The 26,723-nt window shown below is 39.6% G+C and overlaps 3 protein-coding genes across 4 annotated transcripts in view; 2 read left to right on the forward strand and 1 right to left on the reverse strand.

Moving 5' to 3' along the window:
- The window catches only part of LOC144014067 (uncharacterized), a 491,860-nt gene that overhangs the window by 253,823 nt on the left and 211,314 nt on the right, over positions 1–26,723 (forward strand). The gene's annotated exons all lie outside the window — the stretch shown is intronic.
- On the forward strand, positions 1,781–7,973 carry slc25a55b (solute carrier family 25 member 55b). 2 transcript variants are annotated; one of them, XM_077515304.1, is made up of 10 exons: positions 1,816–2,056; positions 3,137–3,262; positions 5,084–5,139; positions 5,352–5,442; positions 5,530–5,648; positions 6,711–6,906; positions 6,989–7,146; positions 7,234–7,309; positions 7,394–7,544; positions 7,616–7,973. In XM_077515304.1, the coding sequence occupies exons 1-10, from the start codon at positions 2,034–2,036 to the stop codon at positions 7,619–7,621; spliced, it is 1,002 nt and encodes a 333-aa protein (XP_077371430.1). In that variant the 5' UTR covers positions 1,816–2,033; the 3' UTR covers positions 7,622–7,973. The 2 variants fall into 2 exon arrangements, with proteins under 2 accessions (XP_077371429.1, XP_077371430.1); XM_077515303.1 differs by having other exon boundaries at positions 1,781–2,056; positions 7,394–7,973.
- On the reverse strand, positions 10,811–25,026 carry LOC144014059 (CD9 antigen-like). The gene is made up of 8 exons (XM_077513557.1): positions 24,827–25,026; positions 16,660–16,762; positions 13,170–13,267; positions 13,023–13,097; positions 12,860–12,943; positions 12,437–12,493; positions 11,551–11,634; positions 10,811–11,448 (listed from the first exon to the last, which is right to left on the reverse strand). Exons 1-8 carry the CDS (start codon positions 24,893–24,895, stop codon positions 11,383–11,385), a joined length of 636 nt encoding a protein of 211 aa, XP_077369683.1. The 5' UTR covers positions 24,896–25,026; the 3' UTR covers positions 10,811–11,382.

Here is a 26,723-nt window from a genome sequence, read left to right on the forward strand (position 1 = left end):
TGTGAAGGAAGTTAATGGTATACACGGCAAGAAGAAAAACTTTGTGGCATGGAAACTTAAAATTGAGAGGTGGGCAGGAAGGTGGGAGGTGTGATGTCTCTAGATTCCTGAGGTTATTAATACGACTTTCTTCAAGGACTCCAGCAATGATTTGGGTCAAACTATTTCCTCTTCCTCATGAGAAGTACAAAAAAAAAAAGAGCTCCAAAAATCTTGGTATGCTCAGGAACACATTTCTTTCCCTTTTAAAACAGGTTGAACATTTTCTTTCCTTTCTTTCTTTCAATTCCTACCTTGCTTTTCCAAAGATTTTTTTCTTTTTCTTTTTTAAGCAACACTTCTGCCACTATCTACCATAGCTGGCTGGTGTTGTATTTGAAAACAACATACAGATGACGCAATTCAGCCTGGATGCCTTCATTTAAAAGGACAATAAAATACACCCATCAGGTATCCTTTTTAATTCCAAGACAGCTATAGCAGGTGGCCATTCTCATCTTTCCACCTGTTCTTCTGAGCCTTGACGTCATGTTTATGACGTGCATTTATTTTTCGACTGTGTGGATAATATCGCTTTGGTTACAGCCACCTGAAGAAAATTAAACCAACTGGTGGACTCAACAAGACTATCACGCCTTGACGTCACGTTTATGACGTGCATTTATTTTTCGACTGTGTGGATAATATCGCCTAGGTTACGGCCACCTGAAGAAAATTAAACCAACTGGTGGACTCAACAGGACTCTCACGCAAGTACTTTCGAGATTGTCCTTTTCCGCCATCTGGTGGTTCAAGTTGGCTAGTCACAAAGCTTTCCTTCAAATATTGAAACATTTAAACTACGACCTCAGTTACCTATATATTGGAATAGGCTAAACCACAAGCGACGGACCAGTAAAACAAAAAGAAAAAAGAAATTTAGCAAGCTAAGATAGCTCAACTACATCAAAGTTTCAACCATTTTTAAATTGTACATTTATAGCCTAATAATTGAAAACTTAGCCTAAAAACATAGTTCTCCTGAAATACCTTTTAGGTTTACCAATATTTGTATAGACCAGAACAACTTTGTTTTGTCGAGGATCACACATGAAGTTTCATTCTTCTGCTAACAAAAACAAGTTGCTAATGCAGCGAGCTGTTGTGATGGTTAGCTTACCTGTTGTTGTGTTAACTTAGAGAAATACCTGAATGTGTGTCCAAAATGTGTTGTGTTGTGTGACTTTGAGGTCTAAATAAAATAAATTTATTATGGTATGGAAAAGGGATTTCTTTGCCATGGTATCCAGCTGTGTGCTTTCCATCCCGCTCTATCAAATTATTCGTAACTAGCATCTTTTTATTTACTTTGTTGGGCAGCTAGGTCCATGACGTCAAACGGAAGAGATGCATGTAAGGTTTAGAAAGGCATGTGGACACGAGATCATGTTGAAAACAGTGACGATTTGAGTTATGTCCATGCTACCCCGAAAGGTAGTTAAATTAGTTGCGCTGCTATTTGCAATACTGTTACTAGCCAAAACATTCAGCACTGGATACAGCAAAAACTTGCTTTCTTTCTTTCATTCAGTGTGGCAGTGGTTAAAATTTAAGTGTAGGCCTACAAGTAGAAAGTGACACCTATGGGTCATCTGACGCTCTTGTTATGGGCCTGCTATTCACTGAAGCTTGATTTCACTTCCCAGAATAGAATTATCAACATTTTAATATTACTTTAAAATAGGACACTCTGATTTGATGTAAAGAAAATGATTTCCACAGCCAATAAGAGATACATGCCTGACAACGTTTCTGATTGTGGTTCGCTTTTGGCAGGCCAATAACGATCCAGGCTCCATTTCCTGGCTGGCATGGCAGACGGTGTGGAGTGATGGGAGTGGAATTTATCCCTGGAGCCACTCCGCTGTGTTGGACTTGTCTATATATACCACCCAAGAGCCACTCTTTGCTCTTGCCTTGCTCAGCGCCTCTCTGGGACCCTCAACAGCTCATCTTCCTTCATTGTGCTTTTGCACACGCAACAACCCCTAACCATGGCCCACCAACAACAGATGAGGTAGGAGGAATCTGATCTCAATATATGTGTGTGTTTTTTTTTAAATGTTGTTAATTTTGTTGCAATTTTGCAAACTAGCCACAGTGACTATGATGCATGTACAATGAAACCACAAATTATCGTAGTTGTTTCTCGAAGCGGTGCTACTCACATGTTCATTAGATTATGTTACGTAACAGCGCTGAGCTTTACTCCATACATACAGAGGATATAAAAAGTTTACCAACTAAGCACTGTTTAAATGCCAAGTTTTGTGATGTAAAAAAAAAAGAATGAGACCAAAATAAAACCTCTCATCTCATCATTAACTCATTCACTGCCATTGTTTAAACATGGTAAAAATCAATGAAGCAATTATAAATTGTTGATATAATGTACAGCAGGGGTTTCCAAACTTTTCCTCTGAGGGCCACATACAGAAAAATAAAAAGCTGCAAGGGCCAATTTGATTATTTTTTTTTTTAGTTATTTATTAACACATTCATTTGCCAGACCAGTAAAAAAAAATGCATCATTTGACGTCTTTTTCCGTCAATGGCAGTGAATGAGTTAAAGTGACCTAAAACCTATACAAATCATTTGATTTTGTATTTATCTTGTTGATATCTGAAGTTAAAAAAAGCAAACAAAAAACCCTGAAACTAAATAAACTGATAATGATGTGTTGATGTGTTCAGAATTAACCAGTCTCATTGAAACTCATGCTAAATGGGAGTAAACACACACCTGCCACCATTTAAAGTGCCTTTAATTAACTCCAAACAAATGTCAGCTGTTTTAGTAGGCCTTTTCTGCCATAACGTTTTCACACTTGCGTTTGACAGCCTTTGTTATTATCCAATGAAATTTTAGTTCCATTTCACTACTTGAAAACGATAAAAAAAACATAAATAAATTAATTAATTTAAAAACAAAAACAAAAAAAAACAACAACAACAACAACAACAAGTAAAGTGTTCCATTAATGGCATTTGAACTGGGGTGTGTAGATTAAAAAAAAAAAAAAAAAGTTAAATCCATTGTTCACATTTAGAAAGTCCGTATGTGCATTTAATTGTGTTTAACTTCTCCTGAGTCCAGCTTACCAGCCAAACTGATTAATGGAGGAATTGCAGGCATGGTCGGAGTCACCTGTGTATTCCCAATCGACCTGGCCAAGACACGCCTGCAAAATCAACGGAGCGGGCAACAACTGTACAAGAATATGTAAGAGCCACCTCTTGACACGTGCATGTATACAAACAAATACACAAACACACACAAACTTTGTATTTAAATTGATATTTGCTGTTGCTACAGCACCAGGTTCATCTTTTCATTGTTAACATCGTATATGTTCATTTCAGCACTGTCGTTCAATCCAAAACGTGAAACTGCTATACTTTTCATATTCATTAAAAACAAAGGAAATATTTTTCAGAAGAGCAATCCTAACAAATTTTTCTATGGAAATAAGTTTGGGATTTTTCTTTTGTAACAAATTTTGAGTTCTTGGTTACTATAAGCCAGGGGCATCAAACTCATATTAGCTCAGCGGCCGCATGGAGGAAAATATATTACCAAGTGGGCCGGATCGGTAAAATAATGGTATATAACTTTTGCCGTCAATTATACACAGATTTTCGCTATTTGTGGGCTAGCCCTAAATTACGGTTCTCAACTGTAATCATACTGTTCCAAAAAAAAAAATAACATGAATGCAAATGTAACGAGGCAATACTTTGCCTGTATGTGTTTTGGATGTGTTAAATCTACTTGTTTTGCATATATATTGTTCCCAGAATGCATTGCGTGGCACAGTTAACGCATTCACTCTCCGCCATTTTCTCTCAAGGAACCCCCTACGCTCCTGGGTGTTTTCCTGGATTTTGACTGATTTTTGCAAGGCCCACAGAAAATTGTGTTCTGTTGTTATAAAAACATGGAACCTACCAAAAGAAAGATTAGTCTCTTCTTTCATCAGGAGAAAAAAAAAGTATTTTTCTATCTGTTTCCATTTTGCAGCAATTAGCATAAGAATTTTGCTAAGTTTTATCATGATTCACAAATCTGTTTAAAACTGTGGGAGAAACAGCTTGTTGCAGCAGGGCCCTGGTTGATCTCTTATACTCTGCTGCCACCTGATGGCCGTTTTTGTAATGCTACCATTGCTTTCTCTTAAGTTCAGAGGCTGCATCAAAGCGTTCAGTATGCTCTATCATTAAATAAAACAACAACAAAAACAAAACAAAAAAGAACATATAAATACGTCACTTAATATTTAAAATAAAACGTGTTTCTACGTTTTGGGGAGCAAATTAGTGCATGATGTTATAAGGATGTTAATCATATCTATTGTCATATCTATTGTGTTACCAGGAATTAATTTGTGTTGTATTTAACATGTTCATGTTGGTCTATGATTTAAAAATAAATAAATAAACAAATAAATAAATAAATAAATAAACCGTAACTTTAAGTTGTGTGTAAAATAATGACATCCAGGACGATTCCCCCGTACAAGTTGCATTGCTCATCTGAGGACTGCTTGTGAAATTATACATTTATATGTTTTGATTGTGGCCAGCTGATTAATTGGTCTGACATTACAAATTAATATTTACCTCACAAAATCATCTCGCGGTTTGGATTAAACCCCTTTGCGGGACTGATCCGGCCCACGGGCCGTATGTTTGATACCATTGCTATAAGCAGTGGTCATCATAATGCTGGAAAATAAAATCACAAGATATTTATCTCTGAGTGTAATTAGAATATATAATTTACAAGTTTTACTTTTTAAATTCAATAACTGAAACAGATTAGGTTTTTCACAAAATTATTATTATTTTTTTTTTAGATGTTCCTGTACTGTTTATTGGTATTATGCCCCTGAGTGTGAAGGGTAATCTTTTCATCGCTGCTTTAATTTTCCAGTCAAGTCAGCTCAAGGAAGCGAGAAATGAAATTTAATCAAATCTAATCTAATCAATAGCAATCACTCTCAGAGCATTACCAAAATTAATATATATATGTTTTTCCTGGTAGGATGGACTGTCTCATAAAGACGGTAAAATCCGAGGGCTACTTTGGCATGTATAGAGGTAAGCTTCATTTACTTGTTCGCATGACTGATTAGTGAAAATACTAAGCACCTATTAGTCAACGTAATTAGCATGATGTAGCTCCAAACGCCATAGACTGAGTGAATTGTTGTCATCACCTCACACTAGAATTTAACAAGGCTGTGTCGACTTTTTCTACAGACTATTTATTATAGTCTTTTGATTGACCTTTACTAAAACCCACGTTGTAGGCGCTGCTGTCAATCTCACCCTAGTGACTCCCGAGAAAGCCATTAAACTCGCCGCCAACGACTTTTTTCGCCACCAGCTCAGCAAAGATGGGTGAGTTGTCAAACACAGAAAGATTGAATCTTGCTTTTGCAACAACGTGTCGCTATTAAAGTCACTGATATGTCCACGTGTCATCAGTGGTAAACTGACGGTGTTTAAGGAGATGTTGGCGGGATGTTGTGCGGGAATGTGCCAGGTGATTATCACCACGCCCATGGAGATGCTGAAGATCCAGCTCCAGGATGCCGGCAGGCTCGGTGAGGTTGGCGATAATTTAGCACGATGCACTGAGCTGTTTGTACTGTTTACAGAATACAATGGACCCCCCCATGCTTATTCGCTTATTTGCTTATTTGTGTGGGGGGGGGTGTGGGGGGGTGTTTTTTTTTTTTTTCTCAAGTAAGTTTTTTTTTTTTTTTTTTTTTTTTTTTTCCATTTTAGGATTTTGATTAATCACGCTTAAGCTCATAAATAAAAGTACTTTTTTTAAAATCAACATTTCTTGTCCGCCAAATTTGAAGAGCACCTGTTAAATGTAAATTCTTTTGACCTTGAATGTTATGAGGACATCTTCAACATTTTTTTGAGCCACTGTGCAGTCCCATTCTCCTCTTTTTCTAATCAGTTAATTACTTGCATAATTTAAAATGGAAAAAAACCCCCGACCCCATTAGTTTGACATGAACAAAATATTCTGAATGTCATACGCAAACATTTATTAAAGGCTTTACTTTAATGCATGAAGTTATATTTATTGCTCAAACACAACCTGTGCTACCTTTAAAGGGATACTTTACTTATTGAACCATTTTTGGCAGTCAAACATTAATATTTTGCTTATAATAAATTTGATACTTTAATTATTTTTCATGTACAATTAGTACCTTTAAAAACACATTTTGCAACTTTCTGTTGACTGAAAATGACATCACAAGGGCTCAGGTAACCAATCACAGCTCAGCGTGTGAATGTCACATGACCAAACCTAGAAAACAGGTTTGCCGCCTACTGCCCGAAACCAGCTGGGATAGGCTCCAGCACCCCCGCGACCCTCGTGAGGAGTAAGCGGTCAAGAAAATGGATGGATGGATGGATGGCTGGATGGCTGGATGGATGGCTGGATGGATGGATGGATGGATGGATGGATGGCTGGATGGATGGATGGATGGATGGATGGATGTTAACGTGTAAGGATAAGTACCAGTAAGATTATAACATCTTATATACATAACATAACATCTTCCTATTAAGACCCCCATTGATTGCATGAGGAGTACAAAAGAAACTGTATGACGAAGTAACTCTGCTTTCTCCAAAAGCGGCACAGCAGCGAGTAATGCCCAGTGTGGTAGCAACTCTGAAGATGGGCGGGACCAGCGCTGTCCTTAGTCGTTCCTACAACGCAAGCCCCTCGCCTCAGGTCAGGACAGTATCAGCCACACAGATTACCAGAGACTTGCTGAAGACCAAAGGTGTCACAGGATTGTACAGGGGACTCGGGGCCACGTTAATGCGGTGAGATTGCGTTTCACGCACACTTGAACATCGCTCACCTTCTTCGATGCCTAACATGTTTGTTTGTTTGTCGCCTCTTTAGGGACATTCCCTTCTCGGTCATCTACTTCCCTCTTTTTGCACACTTGCACCAACTCGGTCAGAATTCGTCAGACAACCCATCGGTGCCCTTCCATTGGTCTTTTGTGTCCGGATGCTTGGCTGGATCCGTTGCAGCCGTGGCTGTCAGCCCATGTGACGGTCAGCATTTGTCAGTTGAAAGAAATGTTGTAGATATACAAGCAAGGCAAACCCAGACTGATTGTGTTTGTTTTTGTGTTTGTTTAGTGGTCAAAACAAGACTACAATCCCTGAAAAAGGGAACCAACGAGGAAACGTACAACGGAGTGGTTGACTGTGTTAGGTGGGATCATCTTTCTTTCAGAAGAAGCTGAAAACTAATTAATGTCAAGGTGATATGAAATGTTTCTATTTCCTTTCATTGCAGAAAAATCATGAGAAAAGAGGGCCCCGCTGCTTTTCTTAAGGGCGCCAGTTGTCGGGCCCTTGTCATCGCCCCTCTCTTTGGCATCGTGCAGGTCGTGTACTTTGTAGGAGTTGGAGACATCCTGCTTGGTTACACACCTTATAGCGTCTATTCTGTATAGACAGATTGCCATTTCTGGCAAACCGTTAATAAAGGGGAAGGGAGGCTAGGAGCCAAATTTGGAACTAAGGGCAAGATGGCTGTTTGTACTGTATGTGGTCTCCACTGGAGCTGAACAAAAGTCGTCCTCCATTGGAACACTCGATAGGCCAACTCAAGTCACACGGTATGTCAACACGAAGATTTTGAGGTTTTGCCCAAATGTTGACCCACTTTCTTTTTGACGCGTGACTCCTCCTTCATTGTGATGAGCCCACTCAGCCGCACTCACATAGTGATGAAAATTAGGAATGATACCACTGTAAATATGTCTTGTAGATATATTTGATATTTCCTTGTTACTTCAAAAAAAATTTCCGACCATAGAATAACTTTGTTTTCAATTCATTTTAACATGACACGTTGTAAATACAGAACAATAAATTCTGCTTCACTATTTACTTATGCACTGCATGTGTTTTATTTGGGACGAGTCAAACTTTCGTATGCAAAGTGTCACCGTACCCCAAAGTGCACGCGTCGATCACGTGGACACATTTGTGGCTGTAGAAATGCTCATGCTGCAGTGTTGAGTAACTCGAGCCCGGCTGATCCTCTGCAACAGCAACTCGCGTCACTCAAGAGTTCAGCTGTCTTTACTACTCACGTCAGTACAGTACCTTCTCAACTGAAGGGTTATCCAATACTGGCATCTGTGATGTCATAGAGGAAATTAGTACTATTGGGGAAATCACAGACTTCCCTGGGCGGCACGGTAGTCGAGTGGTTAGCACGTCTGCTTCCCAGTTCTGAGGTCTCCGGTTTGAGTCCAGGCTCGGACCTTCCTGGGTGGAGTTTGCATGTTCTCCCCGTGCCCGTGTGGGTCTTCTCCGGGTACTCCAGTCTCCTCCCACATTCCAAAGACATGCATGGCAGGTTAATTGGGCGCTCCGAATTGTCCCTAGGTGTGCGTGTGAGTGTGGATGGTCGTTCGTCTCTGTGTGCCCTGCGATTGGTTGGCAACCAGTCCAGGGTGTCCCCCGCCTACTGCCCAGAGCCAGCTGAGATAGGCGCCAGCAGCCCCCGCGACCCTTGTGAGGAATAAGCGGTCAAGAAAATGGATGGATGCACAGACTTCCCTGTCACATTTTACCACGTGAGCGTCATTTCAGGTCATGTTCAATGCAAACCTATGTTGAAACCTTACTCGATTTAAAGAGATAGTTTGGATTTTTTTTTGACATGAATCTCTATTTCATCCTCACCTCCACGAGTGTGCGATCATCACTGACTTACCCCTGACAGCGTTCTGTGACACGAGTTCTGGTCCGGTTTTGCTCGAGAGGGAAATGGTCCACGTTTTTCTTCTGAAAACAATTTGTGTTCAAAAGAGTGATACATTTGCATCACAATACTCTTTAGAAAAAAGTCAGACGCCATTACCGCCAGGCACTATTTTTCTGTTCCTTCGTATCACTGCGCGTCGCCCTGTAGACAGCTGATCGACGCGCTCCAGACAGCTGATAGTCGCGCCTTCCGCCTTCGAAAAAACAAACAACTTGTAGATTAGTGCGCGTCTATCAGCTGTATGTGGGGCGCCGCACAGTGATACGAACGAACAGAAAATTAGTGCCCGGCAGTGATGGAGTCTGACTTTTTTTCAGGAGGGAGTTTTGTGATGCAAATGTGTCACTCTTTTGTACACAAGTTGTTTTCCGAAGAAAAATGCTTTATTTAGGTGACCCCAGCCAGCTTGCTGGACTATTTTCCTCTCGAACAACACCGGACCAGATCTCGTGTCACAGAACGCTGTCAGGGGTAAGTCAGTGATGACCGCACACTAGTGGAGGTGAGGATGAAATAGAGATTCATGTCAAAAATCCCTTTAACTCAGTGTTTGGATCAATGTTTATATGGAAAATTTAATTAGTAAACAGATTTATTTTACTGTTGAAAAATCTAAATATCAAATCTGTTTGCAGATTTACTTTGGCCACACCTGTAGAGAAAAATGCAATCATCTCAGAATAATAATCAAATTGCACACCATTCAAAGGCGAGATAAGGAATAACATGAAGAAAACTTTAAAACTTTACACACTTTATTTAACTTCAACACCTACTGTGTCAACCTGAGAAGCCAATAATGGTCACAAAATAAATTAACGACTACAAAAAGGCTTGGTGTGCAGCACAATTGTTGTGGGAGGGAATATTACATGACATCCAGTATGTGCCTGTAACAGTAGAGTGTTTATCCTGGTCTTATACTTTTAGACAAAAGCATCCAGACAATCATCTTACTAGACCTCTTATTTCCCTGGCTGTGAAGTAAGGTCGAGTTGTTTCAGTGAACTCTAGTCTTACAAATTTTATTTTGGATGAACATACAAAATCAATCTTGTAGAAAGACTTTACAGAAGAGAGAAAGCTGTTCACTGCAAAGTATTTTTCACTTCCGTAATCACATGCCTTGAATCATCTCAATGCTTATGTTGCTACTAAAATAATAAGTAACACACAGGTATGTACTATGTTGGTTGATTACTTGAATAATCAAAAACAGTTTTGAAACACAGGAGACACAGTCGAGTGACACAACTAAAACAATAAAAAGTTGAAAATGTGCTACTTGATAAAAACGTGCTAACGTCACAATAGTATGTACATTTACACTCAGCACATTGTCACTAAAAAAGCTTGTCATTAATAAAAGGCACATTGAAAGGCTGTTTTTGGCCATATGGATTATTTCTTTACGGGTATACTGACTGTACAACTATTGCAAAACTTTATCTACACAGTACGACAGCTACAAAAACCTGTCAGATATTTACATAACGTAGCGCAACGTGACAGAATAAGAACCAATATTGAACTTTTTTTTTTTCAAAGGACAGAGGGAAAGGAAGCAAATTTGCTGATAGTCTTTGAGGAGTACATTTCTCAAGCCTGATGTTATTTATCAAGTAATAGGGCTCTGTTTTTATTCAGCCTGTATAAAATGGTCACATGATTGAGGACTTGTGAACTTGCATGAGGGTTCAGATTTACAGAGATTGCAAGTGTGAAGAGTGGCAATATTTATGGCACTGGGTAAATCTAAAGTGTTAATTATTATTATTTTTGGATTTATTTTTTTTTAATCTTCACAAGTCTTAGAATTAGAAACAAGACAAAGTTTCTTTAAAAAAAAAAAAAAATCATCTTTAAAAAAAAAAAAAAAAAAAAAAAAAGTTTAATGAAAAACGTCCAGATAAAAATGTAGTTGATAAATTGAACAGGGGGAAAATAAAAAGGATATAATAATAATAATAATTATATATATATATATATATATATATATATATATATATATATATATATATATATGGTCAAAATATGAATTCTTAAAATAGTCAAACATTGGATTGAATATTATAATGCTAATAATAACCTAACCCTATTTTCCCTGATAGCAAATTTGCTTCAGTTTTGAGTATCATGTTAGACAAACCTAGCTAGTTGCTATCCGGAGACTCATGTTTGAGGCAATATAGACAATAAATAAGCATGTCCTGCCAAAAATGTCAACCTTCTCTTTCAAACAGACAAAAAGCCTTTTGCGTCATGTGACAAACTTCGAGGGTTCACATTTGTTTGGGGTTACCGAATGGCTGCGAGAGAAGACAACCTAAAAGATAAGAAACAGCATCTTAAGATGGGATGGGCCAAGTCCAAATGTTGTGACATTGTGGAATAAAAGACAGAAATTAAAAGGGAGATCGACTAAGAGCAGCTGGGATGTTGCGCTGCTCCACAAATGATGACGGATGTGGAATGAGGCTTGTGTTCGCTCTTTCCGAGGTCATTCAGATGACCTCCCGACTGTTACGTACAGCGCAGCAGAGCACCATACTGAAGATCATCCCGATGATCTGTTCGAGAAAAATTCAGCTCTTGAGGGTGAAAATAACAGTCAAATCAAAAGTGACAAGCTGCACCTGAGCTTTGGCAACAGTTCTGCAAGCTCGACTCACCATGACCCCGGCGATGCCGATGCCAACGTAGCCGATGATGTAGAGTTTACTGTTGAAGAAATCCTTGATAGCGGTCTCGCAGTCCTGCATGATGATGTCCATGATGTTACAATGACTATGCGCATGCCAAGTGGAAAATATCACCCAATCCAATGTAAGAGAAATATCATGGTGCCTTGAGATATGTTGAATTTGTTTCTGTGATCACCATCATAACTATCATTGAAATTAATTGAATATGCCATTCATGCATTCCAGCCTCACCCCCCCCAAAAAAAACAAAAACGTGTTGTTGTTTTTTTCAAGAAAAACAGTACTATTATGTTGTACACTTACTAAAAAACACGCAGTAGTGACATAATTAAATAAAATGTAAAAAGTTAAATTCCTTGTGGAGTTTGGTCCTTGGCCACCAGGGGGTAGTATAATACAGACAGAAACGCGCATGAAAACGTGTGCCAGAACTAACTAGTTGCTGTAATATTCGCAATTTTCATAAAAATATGCCTAACGGATATAAACAAGGGGATGGCACTTTGCCTGCCTAAATGTTGTTGCACCATCTGTGTTCAAATATCCAATGCTATTCATTCGCCAGTCTATTAAGATTTGTATTGTTTGTTAGCATAATGCTAAACGGATGCAACTAAGGCAGATATGTGGTTGTTTTAATTACGCAACACTCAAACTGTTGCTTGTTGTGAGATCACTTGAGCAAAGTTTGCCACTACTATAGCACTTGTATCTCAAAATTTCCCCCAAGTCAGAGAAAAAAAAAATCCTCATACGTCAATCAGTCGGACTCGCATCTCAAGCATCATGTCTAATCATGTATCTGCATGCTGCCTCTTTCGTACGTAGTAGTTCCAAAAGAACAGAAGCGTACCTTTGTTCCTGCTTCTTGATCAAGACAGTTGTTCGCTAGTGTCCCACAGCAGTTTAGCTAAAAACAAAAAGCAAAGCAAAATGTTTGCAATTAAACAGTAAGTATCCTGACGCAAGAGTAAATGTCTTCGTTTTTACAATTCTGTGACATCATTATGACTATCAGTCTCTTTAAAGAAATGTAATGATTTAACTTAATTAAACAACTTAAATAAAAGGAGAAAATACAAAACGACATAACAGGCTCTATTATTAAAACAAAATGAAATGAAACATTACCTGCTAATGTAAACATATTTGCTATTACTGTTTTACTATGTCCAAAAACAAATAAACAAACAATAAAAAAAAAAAAAAAAAACTGCTGTAAAAAAGTAAACCCATTTAACTAAAAGTACATGTGGAAACAAGACAGACAGCTTACGACTTTCTGGTACGAGACGATCAATGTACTGTTGTTATTCTCATTGTAGGTCGTCGAATAGAAATTTTGAACGTCTTCGATTATCTGTAATAGAGACAAAGTGTTTATCAACCACACATACTACACTAATATAAGCAAGCAGGATACGACATTGTTATTGTACCTTGTCTTTGTTTAAGAATCCAAACACGCCTGCTGCCACCTCAGCGCCAAAGATGATCAAAAGACAGGCAAAGAACTGGCAAAGATCAACAAATTCAAGTTGAGTTTAGTTCACAGGTTCAAGCTTCGATGATGCTTTAGGACTCACTGAACCCAGCAGACACTGAGATTCCCGAACAGCTCCACAACAACCGAAGAAACCCACCAACATCACCAGACTGCCAGCTCCGATCAGGATATACACACCTGCAAGCAAGTAAAGCAAAAAACTGACCGACTTCACCTCTTGTGTTTAGGCCTACAGTACTTATATCGCTGATTGTATAGCCGTAGATAGACCAATATTATGATTAAATGTATGTTTCAGCTTTTTATAAACTCAAGTTACAAGGAGGAATTCCTAATGATGATCCAACAAAAGTTGTTTACAAAGCCTCAGTGTTCAAATAGGGGGGATATGGCATAACAATTATTCCCTGTTGGTTTACCTATTCCTGTTATTCACCAGCAGGGGGTAGCATAAACATATGCCTGCTAGTGAAATTGCCAGGAAACATTCCTCGTGCTATTACATTTTCAGAATATGATCGAATGAAGAAAAGGCAAGAGTTACTGTGCTAAATTTTGGTTGCGATTTGCATGCAACCACCATGTAATCCAATTGAATGAATCACAGAGACCAGTTTGAGGAATCTTCAAGAAGGTTTGACGACACCCACGCCGCCCATTAAGCTTCTCATTTGGAAAAGTGCATCATGCGTCTGTGGGGAGGAAGTACAGTTCGGTGCAAGCGCTCTTCTCTTGTGCAGCTGGGGTGTTGCTAGGCGACACCCCTGGAGGTCGCAGGTGATGAGGGCTCAGGTGGCAATGAAACAACTTTACAGAAACACAATAACTGAGTTGGATGTGTTGTTGTTGAGTTACTTTTATGTGCACTTGCAACCAGGGGGGACACACACGAGAGGCTACTTAACCTCAACTCCTCATTGCAGCAATATGTGCCAAAGTTATATTTCCTTAAGAAATACCTCAAATGGAAACATATCACTCTATGGCTGTATTAAAAAAAAATAATCTGTGGACTGCATGTGACTAATAAGATAAAGACAGGTCAGCAGTATTCTTTCACGAAATCCAAATATTGGAAATGGAAGTGTGGAACTGCTAATATGGAGTAAACATTTTGGACTAACGAGCAGGCTCGAACATATTTGCGAGTATGTTTGAACGTATTTGTGAGTATGTTCAAACATATTTAAATACGTTAAAAAAATGTTCATGAGTACATTCAAACGTACTCGCAAATACATTTGAATATACTCGTAAATACATTTGAGCATACTTGTAGGCTAAATACTACGAATATAGCATATTTTCCCATAAGGCTATTGGCTATTACTTGTTTATGCACGAGCGAAAAAACACTTTTTTAAAACATTGGCCCACATAATACCAATATGTTCAAAAATTAAATTAAAAAACATTGTTTATTTATAACTTTTAATTTATTGTTATGTCGGCAGTGCATGATTTAGGTTTGGTATTTTTCCCCATAATGCCACATGGTATTGTTACTTTTTTTAAAGTAAAAGCTGCTTTTTTTCCCCACTCGTGCGTGTGCAATACCCTGTGGCATTATGGGAAAGAAAGCTGGATTTGCAACATTTAGCCTACAAGTACGTTTGAACGTATTTGTGAGTATGTTCGAATGTACTTGCGAGTATGTTTGAATGTATTTGCAAGTACGTTTAAATATGTTTGAACGTACTCACCAGTTAGAAATGTTAGCTACTCATTGTCAGTTTCCATGCTTCCGTATTGATGACATCATGAAATGTAACATTTACAAACACGTCCCAATGTATTATAATGGGCTACATGAGATGAAAGTTTCCTGGGGGGAAAAAAAAAGCGTGATATGATTTTACAAACAGCAAATGTTTAAGCTTTGGACTCTCTGAGTGCTCTTGTGTTGTTCATGTTTCTACAGTCGGTGAGTGATCAATTTAAAATAAGTGCAAATGTCACTTCTGTGGGCGTAGCTGTCATTTCTCTTCTTGGAGCTGACCACACTTGTCACATCTGCTTTAACAGCTCACCCTGTGCTTTGTTGTTTTGAAACGTTCTCCTCCGAAGGCCAGACGCTCAAAATCGCCCGAATGTTGATGATGATGATGATTCAGACTGCGATTGTTGAGACTAGAGTTGACCTCAGACGCTTCAATCATGAATTTATAAGCCAACAGCTGATGATGAATGTCTGAGAGGGCCAATATGACGCACATGATTCATGAAATGAGTTAGTGGCTACCAAAAGGTTATTTCTAAGTACTCCAATTTGCAGCATGTCATGTCAGTTAACATCTTTTGACTCATTGCAGTGATTTAGTACGCGTCCATTACTAAATCCAAGTTCATCTTTCCGCACTATACTAATTTCCAAGTATTTCTAAAGCTTGAATACATATATATGGATGTACAGTAGCCTATAGTGAAACTCACGAAGTACCACATGAATGTTTTTCCGTTGTAACCAAGATGAGTGCGCATGTGGCTTTTGTGTGAGGTCACTGAGCACTTGACCGCAAGACGGCGGTAGGAATATCCCGAGTGATGTCGGCCTTTAGCCGAGAGCAGCACAGAAACATGTCAACGGCAACATTTTAAGTCCCTTTCCAGACGGAGAATGAGAAAAGAGCAACGTGGCTCACTTTATGACCAGTATTTAGGGAAAACATGAACCTGGCAGCAAAGTCGGAACTCTAGCGCCATTGTCAGGATCAGCAAATGGAACTGAACTATTAAAAAACAGTTTGCTTGTTTTTTGTTTGTTTTTTTAGTTTGATGTGGATTTGGACATGTAAAATACAACGTGACTGAGTGACAAGATTAGAGCAGCGCAATGTCCATTGAATTGAGGCAAAAAATATGACAAAAAAAAGGTTTAATTTTTTACATTCTATTCAATCCATCCATCCATCCATCCATTTACTTGACCGCTTATTCCTCACAAGGGTCGCGGGGGTGCTGGAGCCTATCTCAGCTGGCTCTGGGGGACACCCTGGACCGGTTGCCAACCAATCACAGGGCACACAGAGACAAACAACCACCCACGCTCACAAGCACACCTAGGGACAATTCGGAGCACCCAATTAAACTGCCATGCATGTCTTTGGAATGTGGGAGGAGACCGGAGTACCCGGAGAAGACCCACGCGGGCACGGGGAGAACATGCAAACTCCACCCAGGAAGGTCCGAGCCAGGACTCGAACCTGAGTCCTCAGAACTGGGAGGCGGACGTGCTAACCACTTGTCCACCATGCCGCCTCATTCTATTCAAACTGTGCTTTAAATGTACAATATTATAGAGTGCTATTTTTTTTTTTAAATGGAAACTATTTTTTTAGAGGGAGACTGAAACGGATAAGCTGCATTCCCATTCATTTCAATGGGAAAAGATGATTGCCGATACAATTGTCTTGAATTACGAGCGTGGTTAACGAATGAATTAACACCACTGTAATAATCATAACAAGTTCTTAGTTTGGCTTTAGGTTCAAACACAAAGACTTTCGAGGTCAGTATATGCTCGAGGATAAACAAATAAAATGCAACTTTTAAGCTGTTGCGGTACCTACCAATGAAGTATGTGTCCGGAGCCTTATCACCGTTGAGCAGGGACACCGTTTCCGGGTCAAAACGTAACCACAGTCCCACTGCCAGAACAAAAGATCCCATCAACTGTGGGTGGATGGAGCAGAAAGATTAGGATCAGTTGCAATTTAAACTAAAAACAAACTAGAAATGCACTCAGACAAATGTGTTTTACGACCACCAAATTACATTCATTCTTTTTATCATGAGTGCTTCTTTATCACCTGAAAATGACAAAGTGAAGAGAGTGACAACTGCAAATGTAATCAATTCATAAATAAAACAAAATGGTGCAAATGTTAGCCCCTCAGTGAGAGTAACATAGAGGAAAAGCTTGTTTCAGTGAGAGGCAGTCTTATAAAGGAAAGAAATGCAGTAAAAGTGCATGTTTTCTTCTTAGCAGACGACTTGTTCTTTTGCTCTGCCTAATTGTGGCTTTCCACCAAAATAAAGCAAATGATGACAGGAAGTTTCCAGCCGGGCCCTCCACCCTTTTGCACTCAAGCAGGAGTATATACAAGTGTAAATGTGGTGTGGGCAAAATGAAATGATGACCTACTAGCAGGATTGAGGATTTGTCATTTAAATACTCTGCTGTTCTTTTTTTTTTTTTTGACCCACAGATGCCATTAAGAGGAGTGTTTCCAACTTGACAATTGGCGCTGCGCAGCAGTGTGGCACCTTGAGCTAAACCAGGCCCTCCTGCTTGTTTGGAAAAGTGGTTTCATGCTGCTCACATTTTCCTTCATCAGGTATAAGTTGAATAAAGGTCTTCTCCACAGAGTGCGAAACATTATTGGATGAGCCTGGCGTCAACGTGCTCCCTGTGAGATTGGAGGGCACAAACAACATGTGGCGGTTGCTATCCTGACACATCATCAATACAAACAACCAGTCAAGGCTCGTGCTCTTTGAGGATAATCCAGTCTGTGCACGGGCTCAAAACATGTTTATGTGCACAGAGAACACGATGTTGAGTGTCTGCTTCCTATATGTCAGAACTTCTCTTGATAGGTTGTGTGACAGTTTCTGTGGAGTCTGTAGACTGTGTTGTGCAGTCAAGACGAGGTTCTGGTTTCTCGTAACACGTTCTTGATCTGTATCCTTGATAGCGGTCGGGCCTCTGGTTTTACATATTGTTTTGTGTGTGTGTGTTCACTCGCAACACAGACATTAGCTGCTTTTCCACCAACAAGCCCAGGAACTTTGAGTTCTGGGTAAAGGGAGTTCTTGGTTGTAAAGGTTCAGCAGGGAATGTAGAATTGTGTTTCCACAGCGTCTTAAGAGTTCTCAGTAATTCATTCAAATGAGTTTGATTGCGATCAGCTGATGTCAAAACAACGCCCCATATTTGAACAATCAGCGGTGGTCATTTTAGCCCGCACCCTCAAAGTTCCTGCCTGGCTCATCAAGACCGTGCTGCTGAGATAGTACTTGGATGCACCCTGGGGAATTTAATTACCCCGGTAATTAGGGGTGTGAATTGTCTCGTACCTGACGATTCGATTCGTATCACGATTCACAGGTCACGATTCGATTCGATACCGATTAATCCCGATACGAATTTATAAGTCGATTGTTGCGATTTTTTTTCATTCAAATTTAGAAAATACTAATCAGTAAGCTTGTAGAGTGTAAGATTTATATGAAAATGTATTATTTATTTATCTGAAATTTCAGTCTTATAGAGGTTGTAATCTGTTTCATGTTTAAACAGCATTAAAATAAAAATATTAAGGCTTAATGTTCCGTTCATATAACATTCTTCCATGCTTAAGGTGTGAATCCTAAAAAAAAAAAAAAAAAAAAAAAAAAAAAAAATCGATTTTGCCTATTATTGAATCGATTCGAGAATCGCGCGATGTAGTATCGCGATATATCGCCGAATCGATTTTTTTTTTTAACACCCCTACCGGTAATTATCATTGGTGGAAAAATGCGCATACTGAATTTTACCAAGGTAAACTGAAAAGTTCTCCAAAAGTTCCAATGGTGGAGTTCTTTTTTCTTTCTTCTTACTTTATTTATTTGCAGTCAGTCAGGACATTGCTTGGAAGTCCATTGTACGAATAAACCAAAGCAAATTAAAGATGTAAAGGGAGGCTTGCTCTACTTTGTTGGATTATACCATTTATTTTTCCTTCTGAATGCTGATTAGGTCTATTTGAGTGAGGGAATGAATGAATGAATGAATGAATGAATGAATGAATGAATGAATGAATGAATGAATGAGTGAATGAGTGAATGAATGAATGAGTCTTTATCGCCAATTAGGCCTACAGATTAACAAAACTGACTTAATCTGTCCAAGAAAATGTGAATAACAATAACCAACAGAGGGAGACACCACAAAAAGGCCTGTTTGGTTATCAGCCCCCTGAGATTTTAGAAAAGAAGGGAAGATGAAAGGGAGAGGGAGGGGAAAATAGACAATGCTGGAGCCATGCCCCAAAAAGGGAGCCTAGTGTGAGCCTGGAAAAAAAATAAAAAACAACTCACACATATAGCTCATACAGACGTTACAACACATCTCAAGACAATGTGAGACAATGATAACTGATTTGGCCTGAGAGTGTGTTATTTGTCTCAGTTGGTAAAGCAGTATGGAGCTCATTATCTTGACTTATCTCAGTTGACTTGGAGCAAAAGGCAGACTACACAATAGACTTGTTGCAAGTCAATCACAGGGTGCATATAGAAACAGACAGCATCTTTCACATTTGTATTCCCACTGAGTGGTATCGGACCCAGGCTTAGGGTTTGACCAGACGTCCCATTTACCTGGGACAGTCTCGGATTTGAGCTTTGTGTTCATGAGTCCCGGCGGATTTCGCCTGTGCTTTGGTCATACCGGAACTTGAAATACTCGCTGCTTCCATGTCTAAAAACCAAGGGAAATGTGTCCATACTGTATTCACATTTTCTGCTTTATGTTGCGGTAACCGGTCAGACCAAATGCAAGCTAAGCTTTTCTGGTGGTATATTTCCAGTGTTAAAATGCAGGACTAGCGCAAGGTAAATGTCACAGCCAGCTTCCAAATAGTTGCCAGGAGCGACTGGAAAAATTAGATAATCGTGAGTGCATCGCCTTGTTTAGCGCTGTTCAACTGTCAACCAACATAAGATTTAGCATTAGCTAACACAACCACAGTGTCACCACATTGACAAGCAATTAAATTGTTTTTATAAATAGGTGAGAATTGTTGTATTATTTTTTTTTTCAGTAAAATTGTAGACCGATTTGTAATTTTGATAATCTGGAGTCCTGACGTGCGACAATCTCGGCCTGAAATTTAAACTCTTGAAGTTCCCGATGGCCACCACAACGCTGGGTCAGATGTTCTTTGTTTCTACTAGTTGCAATCTGCAGTGAACATAAGATTTAAAATATATCCTGAGGGGAAGAAGCTCTACGGTAATAAATTAGAGATCGACCGATATGCTTTTTTCAGGGCCGATACCGATTCCGATTATCGGTAGTCAAGGAGGCAGATAACCGATATTTGAAGCCGATATTCATTTGCAGTAAAAGTTAAAATGTTGGCACCAAATTTTTGAATAATGCAAACCCTAACCGTTCTTTACAATGGATTCTCACACTACACTTTTCATTTTACATCCTTCTATCTGCAATAAGACGTTGGTGGCGGGGGGAGTTAAATGTGGGGGCCAATGTGACATTACCTTTTATAGCATTTCGGATACTTGTAGTTTTATTCTATAAATGTTATATTTTTATATTTTGAAGTAATAGGAGGAACCCTGTCATTCAAAATGTGCATCAGCTGTGGCATTACTTATTACTACAGCAAAAATAAATAAAAAAATTCCATGAGAAAAACTATTCATCCCTGAACACCATACAGTTCTTGTAGACCTTATTATGATTATTGTTATTGTTACCATATAGACAGTTTTGATAAGCTGAGGATCTTAAATCGAGAACAGCAATATCATGCTACTCCTCTCTACAAGAGAACTGTCAAAAGACACTTCATCATGTAGTTTACTGCCACTTAGGATGCCCCAATCAACGCAGAAAAAGGGTTGAGTAAAATAACTTGGTTATAATAATAGTAAGAAGAACTTGGTTAAACAGACATTGTTGCGGTGGACCGCTGCCAGTTTCTGCTGTTTAATGTGTTTTACACTTATAGACACGTGTGTGTATATGGGCACACTATTCTCTCACTACTGTACTGTACTGTATCACTTAATGGCACAGATGTACTTGTCTAAGTAATAACTGGGCTGCAACATTGCTAATTCACATTAACAAGCACTATCTTAGCTGTCCACATGAATAGTTACTAACACACGAGAAAGTTATACAACACACCAAACATGAGCTCATTATTCAAAGTATGATGCACGTAACGAAATTACATCACTGAACATTAATTGCAGCCGTGTACGGCCGTAGATGTTACATATTAGTGGCATCCATTGAGAGGATAATGTCCCAAATGACGGCAGACATGACGTGAAAAGAGAGACAAAACGAGCAAATAAGCACACTATACTTTAGTGCACTTCTCTACTAATGCCAAACATACGGAAGAGGACACGTTCGTGTAGTTAAACGGTGTTTGAGACACTTAATTTGTTACAGAGCGGACTTTAACGAGGTGCACAACGAGCTGTCAATCAAATCGACGTCGAAGCTTAAGGCACACAATGGCAAACCAGTGCGACAAATAAACACAATATAAAGTAACTAAACGCTATTTAGTGTCATTGTGGCATCTCACTGCATAATAACCGCTATGCAACAAGTAATGGACGTGACCCAGAATGCAATGTGTGCGTCACGAGAGGTAAATATAATGACGTTACTCTACTCTTAACATGGAACTAGACAATATAATAATGACAACTGTTAATATTTGGAACCTTTCTAACAAACATTATTTACTTAATTAAGTGAAAATGTGTGTGATTCCCTCCCCGAGTAGTTCAAGTAGCGAATTAGCTACTGGGTGTTAGCCTACATGCTAAGCTGAACACACCACTGTTAGCTAGCGGGGATTCAATGCAAGGCAATGCAGCTCCATTCATATAGTGCATTTAATACACAACATAATTCAATGTGTTTAGCTTATCATGGTGAAACGATCGGCGGAGTCTCTTCTCTTCTAACTTACCTTCGAAGCATGTGTCTGTCGCGTTGTGTACGTGGGTGCGTGTGTGACCGGCTACTGTGATACAGGCATACACTACTGATTGGTTCTGGCTCTTGCACGGCTAACCAATCAAATGCTGCTATGGGCGTTACATTGCTGGAGTTGGACTCCATAACAGACAGAGACGCTCTGGGCTGCATTCGAAGCGAAAAGACGGAGTTTTAAATGGATCGCTCATATCGGCCGTCAGATTAATAAAACAGACCGATACCGATATGTACCAATATGTCAAATATCGGCCCCGATTATCGGCCCGACCGATTATCGGTCGATCTCTATAATAAATACCAGTTCAGGGCACCGAAAATCCCCGTCAATTGTCACACAAACCGCTTTTATGCCCCCAAACACTTTGTCTCGAGTCATTACCATCCTGACAGCAGACACACCCTTCCCCTCCCACACCACTCATCCCAAATCCCGCCCCCTGACTTTCCTCCATGCATCCCCGCCCACTCCACCCCACCTTGTCCCACTCCCTCCCACACAATCTCACCCAGAGGACAAAGAGCCAATGTCTCCCTGGTTTAGTGCACAAAAGGAGGGAAAGTGGAAAAACACAAAAAATGTGATAATAAAAGAGCGAAGGGTGGGTGTTTGCTATGAGAGGATTATTTTTGCTCCCCTACCTGTGGACACGAACTACATATGTGGCTAGGAACTACAGGCGCGCGCAACAATACTAACTAACACTAATTGTACCTTTGACCCGCTGTGGACGTTTATGGAAATCTGTGTTTAAGTTTAAAGTTTTTGGGGTTTTTTTGATGGTGTAAAGCCAACTTTTTTTTTTTTTTTAAGTGTAGTTAATTGGTGTTTTTGTGAGGAGAATTTTCCATGAGAGCATGCAAAACGGACACATGGATGTGGTCTCACTCAGGGACAGTCTGTGGAATTCTTTTTTTTTTTCTTTCTTTCTTTTTTCCCCATAAAAACGGGTTGACAGTAAAAGCGAAAGCCTTATTTTGAAATGAAATTTATGAATGAATGGGTTTAGTGAGTGTTGTCTTTTTTTGGGTCACTGTATTTTACAAATAAAAACTGCTCTAAAAATAGTTGCAAAACCAAAACATAAGAAATGCTTTGTCCCTTTTCACTTACCAGCGGAGCAAATGTTTCATAACAGGAGTGGCTCCATTATGAGGACCACTTCAATACATAACAATCTGACATTCAGATAGTCCACTGGCGTGGCCAATTTAGAGTGCCTCGTTGTTGGCTGTGAGAGTGAGTGAGAATGCCAGACAGAGCCAGGCCAAAGAGAGAGGAGGGTTGAATTTTTTTTTATTTTATTTTTTTCAAGTCCCACTTGACAGCCAGCGTGTGCAATTGAGGCTTCGGGCTGACATGGTCGCTTTAGAGTGCCTCATTGTTGGCCATGAGTGTACATATACATCACAGACAGAAGGCGATTGAATTGCTTTGAATTGCTGCTTTAGAGTGCCTCGTTGTGGTGTGCAAAAATCCTGCAGCAACCTGGTGGGAAATATATATCTATTATTTTGCATTGAGTGGGGCACATTTTTGAGTGAATTTGGTGGTGTTTGAGAATGGAGAGAAAGGTTCGATTTGTCAAGATTTTGACGCCTCATTTAATTGTCAATTCATGTTTGGCGTGGTTGTTAACAATCTTCTGTGGTGTATTAAATTTAGAAGATTTTCACTTTAGCAAATTAAAAGTAATTTAATGAGGAAGCTAATAGAAAGCAAACATATCAGAATAGTATTTTTGTATTTTGTTATGATGAGAGAAAAGATCCGATTTTTCTATCATGCAATGTTTACATCTCTGGCTAAACTGTGACTGAACACTTGTTGAACTAAGCAGACCGGACATACTAGCAAGAAGTTCTGCCGTGAGCCTTTAAAAGGCAATACACAAAATAGGTACACATCATGACAAGAGAACGTAGGAGTTGTGTAATCATGAGACGAGATGGATCATTGTCATTAAGCGAGCGCAGCACTACAAAAACAACATCCGCGGTACTGTGACATCAACACATGCACCCGCACGGCATTCTGTTATCCTCACACTGATTTTATGCCGTTATCAGGGTCAAGTTCACGCCGGCTGACCCCCTTTTGCCACGTGAGCGAGTACACGCACACCAACATCCCTCTCAATCTCCCCATGAGCGTTTTCGCTCGGTGTCCCCTCGCCCTCATCTTCTCCAACTAAACACATTCGTCTTCTGGCCTCCATCGTTTTTGTATCTGCATCAGCCACACCCATCAGGATACAAGATGAATCTTTCTATGATGGGGTTACATCAGCTCAACCCGAGGGGGGCTGTTGCTGCTTTTGGGAGCCAAGCGGGTTCTGCTGCTTATCCAGGCTGGAGCAGCAGGCTGAAGTGATGCTATTGTCCCCTTGTCACAATGGATCCATTCACACTGAGCCTCACCACAGACGCTTGCCGGAAAATCTCACTCTCACGTACACAAAGAGAAGAAAAAGTTCCACTCTAAGAACACTGCTTGGATATGATTGAAAGGTGTGCGGGTGCATGTGTGTGACCACCTCAACCCACACCTTTCATGTCCACCTGACTGAGCACTCAAGTGATATGTGAGTCAATCAACTCCACATTTTGTCATTGAGGTCATGTGGCGCCAACTGCTGACTTAGATTTCTGACCCACAATCTCCCATTCTTCATTCATTCTTTCCTTTAGCAAAAAAAACAAACAAACAAAAAAACATGCATGGATGAATGCGACTTTTTTCTTCTGTGGAAAATCTGATTTGAGGAGTTAAATAACAACCGAAAAGCTGGCTGTCCCTCACCAGCTACACAGAAGGAAACCACAGCGACTGACTGCAAAATCAAGCATTTATCCCACCGCATGCACACCAAGCGGCAGAATGGAGACAGCACGCATGTAAACAACCTCAACCACAAAGTCACAGCTGCACTTGATGCACCTGCATCCGCGCGCAGCTTGCACCAGTCGCGGCCACTTACCCAAAATATGAAGTTGAACACGAACAGAAGATATTTCACGCATTTCATCCCGCCTTCTACTTTCCCCATGTCTGCTGGTTTTGCTTTTATCCGCACAGAACGACCTCAACGAGGGCTGATTGAGTTGGTTCCGTCCAAGATGACAAGGATCAAAACACTTGTGCATCAAGAAGCGCTGTCATGCTAGCTCGCTCTCTCTCTCTCTCTCTCTCTCTCTCTCTCTCTCTCTCTCTCTCTCGCTCTCTCTCTCTTTTCCAGACCGCCCCTTTCTATAATGCAGAGGGAGGGGCAGTAGGGGACTGGGCTGCAGGGGGGACTGCAATGTAGATTTGGCAATTGTTCACAAAGGAGTGGGAAAAAAAAAAAAAAAGCTCATTTGTCCAATATGCTATAATAGATTGTAGTTACAGCTGCAATTATTTGAAGACATTTCAAACAAATCTGACTTGGGCGAGTTAACAAAAAAAAAAAAAAAAAAAAACTATGTCACCGTTTCTTCTTTTCCATCAGCATTTTGGGGACCTCCTTGTGTCCTGTATGCTCTTAATATGAATATGCAAAACAGTCTTCTTTAGTAGAACTGCTTCAATGTATTTCTAAAGTGCATTAATAATGCATGAAAGTACAAGGGAACGCTCTCAAAAGAATTGAGCTTATATTGCAGCTGTTTGCATTAAAACCAGAGCTGCCAAACAATTACATTTTTAAATCAGATTAATCAGATCTTAGAATTTACATTAACGATTAATCGCTGAATTAAAAGTTTTTTTTGTCATCAACATTTCTTGCCCGCAAAATTTGATGAACACCTGTTATGTTTTAATTCTTTCCACATTTAATGTTATTAGGACATCTTTGACATTTTTTGATCCACTGCACACGCTCATCCTGCTGTTTTTCTAATCAGTTAATTACTTGCATAATTTAGAATGAGAAAAAAAGAAATAATTACCCCAATAGTTTGACACGAACAAACATTCTAAATGTACACTTATTAAATACTTTACTTTAATGCATGTAGTTATGTTTGTTGCTCAAAGGTTGTTGTGTGAGGTCCAAATTGATAGTGTGATTAATCAATGAGTTAATGCTTTAATGTTGACAACACTAATTAAAACACAGCCACAATAATATATAGTTTACTAAACTGTGCAAAAAGGCAGGACGGTGTCGTAAAAATGCTCAAGCTCAGCTGTACTAGTTCAACATGACTCATAAGCTAAATTAAGACAGTGACATCAGCTAAAAGCTTATGATGAAATCAATTTGTTCCCTCTGTGTTGCTGCAAATAATCAGCGCCAACCAGGTCCAACATAAAAATCACCCCGAGGGAACACATAGCCTTTAGCATTTGCATCTTATCTCTCCGAGAAATGTGGCCCCACTGAAAATGTCCTTGTAGAGGAACAAAGCAAAGCTGTACTGTGTACAAGAGGAGGAGTCAGACAAAAATAGGTGATGTATGTGCATGTGTATAATCATGGACATGCAGATCTTCTGAGTCTCGTGAATGTGTGGGGACTCACATCTGAACCTCCTGAAAGGCTCAGATTAGCTTTCATTCGGGAAAGTGGGGAGAAAAAACAAAACAACACGGTTTAGTCTGGACCTTGACCAGAATGGTGCCAAAAATGGAAACACTGATAAACGTGGGGACAAGCTTGCAATTGGTTTTGTGCTCTTGTAGGCTTGTGAAAAATAAAACATACTCTACAAACTCACCAGAACCTTTCAGCTCTACTTTTGGCGGTGACTTGAGTGCCTACCACCTCTAAACAGTGCCATGGTGCTATTGGGGAGAGGCCAAAGGCCACCATCAATTCTGGTCCTGTGCCACCTTTCGCACAGTTTACGGGTCCAGTTGCTCTTGATTTATGTCAACATAAGGCCACATTT

This window comes from Festucalex cinctus, chromosome 2, assembly GCF_051991245.1.
Source record: "Festucalex cinctus isolate MCC-2025b chromosome 2, RoL_Fcin_1.0, whole genome shotgun sequence".
Taxonomy (NCBI): domain Eukaryota; kingdom Metazoa; phylum Chordata; class Actinopteri; order Syngnathiformes; family Syngnathidae; genus Festucalex; species Festucalex cinctus.